The 3484-nt window shown below is 41.4% G+C and overlaps 2 protein-coding genes across 2 annotated transcripts; both read right to left on the bottom strand.

Moving 5' to 3' along the window:
• Nucleotides 1-456: 456 nt before the first annotated feature.
• SS1G_07808 (predicted protein) lies at nt 457-564 on the bottom strand (the record flags this gene model as incomplete). Its single annotated transcript, XM_001591133.1, has 1 exon — nt 457-564. One exon carries the CDS (start codon nt 562-564, stop codon nt 457-459), a length of 108 nt encoding a protein of 35 aa, XP_001591183.1.
• A 1578-nt stretch (nt 565-2142) lies between these two features.
• Nucleotides 2143-3149, bottom strand: SS1G_07807 (predicted protein; the record flags this gene model as incomplete). Its single annotated transcript, XM_001591132.1, has 3 exons — nt 2143-2202; nt 2510-2601; nt 3125-3149. The coding sequence occupies 3 exons, from the start codon at nt 3147-3149 to the stop codon at nt 2143-2145; spliced, it is 177 nt and encodes a 58-aa protein (XP_001591182.1).
• Nucleotides 3150-3484: the final 335 nt, after the last annotated feature.

Genomic DNA, 3484 nt, shown 5'->3' with positions numbered 1-3484 from the left:
GAGCTCTATCGTGAGCGACCAACTCCCCGCCATATGCCAGCTTTTCTCAGTGAGAGCGTCCGCGGTATCACGAATAATAATATTATACACACTCCGGATATCTTTTTGTTTGGCCACTTGCAGAGATCTCACTTCAGTGGCTAGACCAACTTTTCCCCTTGAGCAATTTCTAGTTTTCTAGTATGCTTATTACTATGCCAAATATCGAACACTATACAGCCTTTTCGTCATTGAGCATTGGCTCTCGAGATACTGGAATGTTCTCAGCCTTGCTATCAATCTCTCAATCTGCGAATCCTCCGGCTTATGTTCATACAACATTTTTCAAAACATTCCTTTCTTTACTTTCTTTAAATTATTTTTTGTGCCAATATCAGCGAAAAAAAAAAAGCGCGCTTCTGCGTATGCCTTTTACTACCTACATTTTCTGGCGCATGAGCGACATACAAAACACTATCAGGTTTTAAAAATTTTCATGCTTTCGTCGGTGGGGAGCCATGGGTTGGCTTGGGTCGCTGAATTTGATTCTCTAATGGGTTTTCTGATCTTACGATATGATGCCATCTGGAAATCTTAGCGAACTCTCCTTTCTTTCCTGAAGAATATCGAATGTGAATGTGCACGGGGGAGGAAAATCGACGATAATTATGGAATGGATGGATAACCTTTCATGCAACCCTGGCTTACCTAGGCCTGATTTGGCTTGATCTTTGATTAAATTTGAAGATATTGCGAGATATACCCTTAACGGCCTTGAATGGAATGATTGCGGTGGAGCATTATTTGTGTGTACTCTAGAGTCGAAGAGCTTCTCTGACGACTTCGACAAAGAACATGATCATTAGGCTAGTGAATAATATTCATTTGCATTTATTTATGTGTGAACTTGAGTTTTGATATATATGAATGGTGTCATGTCATGGAAGTTGCTCAACATTAGTTGCAGCTGATTGTAGTAGGTGATGTGGAGGCAGGTACATATAGTAAAGAATGATGGAGAGGGTGTTGAGTGAACAAGATGAGTGAGATACGTAGTTGTACTGCAAAGCAGTTTAACCCCAGGCATTTAAAGCATTCAATTTACTCAGCACCTAGGAGTAAAGACTGAGAGATAGATAGAATACATTATAGCTCCAAATCTATTACCAGTCCATTTATCCCGCTAGTAAGTGTGAAGTGTGTGTGCTTTCTCTCTGCTCTGGTTTAATAGGTCGGTATTCTTTGGTTTTGGCTGGGTTTGATTGTGTATTGTATATATGTATATGTATATATGACTATTCGTCGGTGGTTTGGGGTACTTATAGTGTTGGTTTATAGTTAGTGTAAGTCACAGAAGAAAGTAGGGTTCCATCAAGACAGCGCAGCAATTGGTAGAGTATATAGGTATGGAATTCCTTGTGGTACTTTCTGAATTTTTGAGGCCAATTCACGTATGAAGGAGGCTAGATAAGGAAATGGTTGTGCTCTTAAAGGTGGATGGATTAGTTAGGGAGTTAGTTAAATATAGGATGTGCTAGTAGATTTTGGCAGAGAATTATTCTTGCTGAGCAGTATATCATTATTCGATGTGTGTTCATAAAAGCATAAATATTTATTGGTATTTGACCACCACCAGCTTGTTATTCTCTGCTTGACACTTACGACACTTAAGGAATGAGGAGATACGGATTATGGCATTTGTTAAATAGACCCTATCGAGACTCTGAAACTAGTAAAGCGTCTGCGGGAGATATTTGGATGTTTATATATTCATGGTATGTCTCCTGTTGCAAATACATAGGCCTTCAATGAGGGTTATTGGGAATCCTGTCACGGTTATTTTTTTACTTCTTATGGAAGGGGGTCTTGGGCTGTGTGTATGTCACTGCACGAAGAACAATGCTTCTTTCTTGTATGTGGTTTCAACTTCTCTTTCCAGGAGGAAGTGGGTGCTTATAAAAAAAACTTTTCCTTTAAAGCGGGTACAATGCATGTTGTACCTTCTATTTGAAGGCAAGCTCGCTCTGGGAAGACAGCATTTGGAAGTGGAATACAGACTAGATAAACCTCTAAGCTAAACTCGGTAGATGTGGGTAAGAGTTGTTAAACTCTCTTCGTTTGTACATGGAGTTTGGTACAGGTGTACTTGACTGGGAATTACGATTATTCATGTTTAGTTTCATCATTGGGCTTGGCTGTCTCTGATATAGGAGTGACATCATGCTACTATATCATTTAGTCTATACCATTAGCTCATCCAAAGTTTTGATCGATCACTCCAATTAGTTGAGTTGACTGCTGTTAGGCCTAATATGGCAAGTACGATACTGTATAATCAGGACTCGTAGCACCAAGAATAAGACAACCATCTTCACATCTACAATATAGAATCATTCAGTACCCTGAAGTTAACTTGACGGAAACGGTTTGTATAACCACTAGGGTGGATTATGTCGAGGATACCAGTACATCCCCTTGGAAATTTGAAAGGGAGTTCTTATCCTTTCTCCCAAAACGTTCACATACCTACCACCCCTCCACCATTAATATCCCCCTCACTAAGCGAACCAAACATGTGTATCATCTCGTAGCTGAAAAAGCTTTGGTTACATCGCTCGCAGCCTAAGGATCAGTCATATTCTGACGGAGTCTTCGATCCGATGGCCGCGACCGATCTAATTCATTTATTTTCATCTATCTCGGAGAAATCGATCCGTGATAAATAAAACGAGGTCATATCATTGAACGCCGCGAGTCTTGGCATCATGTACAGCAGATTGAAAAGGGCTTGGGAGTGCTTATAGCATGTGACTTGGTGGAGTCTCTCAAGTCTCCTTTTTCCAGGAGGGGAAGTTAGGTGTGGAGAAGGCTTGCTGATTATATTATGGTGGTTGATAGATAGCATGATTGCGATTGCGGAAAAGGAAACGGGGAAGATTTTCGCATAAGTTTGGACAAAGCGATGTATACACTTTTTAAGTAGTTTATACTTTGTACCCTAACCAACTCATTCCAGCTATATCCACAGTATTTCCCTTTAGACAACCCAGTCTCCACTTACACTAGTCAACTAAGCACATCAAGCCTCCAAATCTGACCCAATAGCCCCATCTAGACCAGAAATCGATAATCCACCCCAACATACCCCACAACCCCACACCGTACGCCATCTGATCCTAAACCGGAATGCGGACCTCCAATTTTAAGATTACAAGACAATGTAAAACCCATTTCTCTCCCGCGCCTTCTCTCCACCTTTACTCCTCAAACTTCACGCCTCACGCCTTCTACTACCACCCTGTCTCCTACATTTCCACAAAAACCCCACTTCGTGATTGAAAAGGGATGAAGAGGGGCAAAGAGATGTCTTTGTTGCATATCTTATTTATGTGGGCCGTGACACTTGGGCTTGGTGATGGCTTGTCTAGGGGATGATTTGAGGGGCGGGTCGGGTGGTAAGGCTAGATAGGGGAGTTGGGGGGGGAATTTGGTATATCAGGGTGGA

This window comes from Sclerotinia sclerotiorum, genomic scaffold (genome assembly GCF_000146945.2).
Source record: "Sclerotinia sclerotiorum 1980 UF-70 scaffold_10 genomic scaffold, whole genome shotgun sequence".
NCBI classification, from domain to species: Eukaryota; Fungi; Ascomycota; class Leotiomycetes; order Helotiales; family Sclerotiniaceae; genus Sclerotinia; species Sclerotinia sclerotiorum.
Note: the sequence above shows the minus strand (reverse complement) of the source record. Positions and strands in the feature narration are given on the sequence as shown.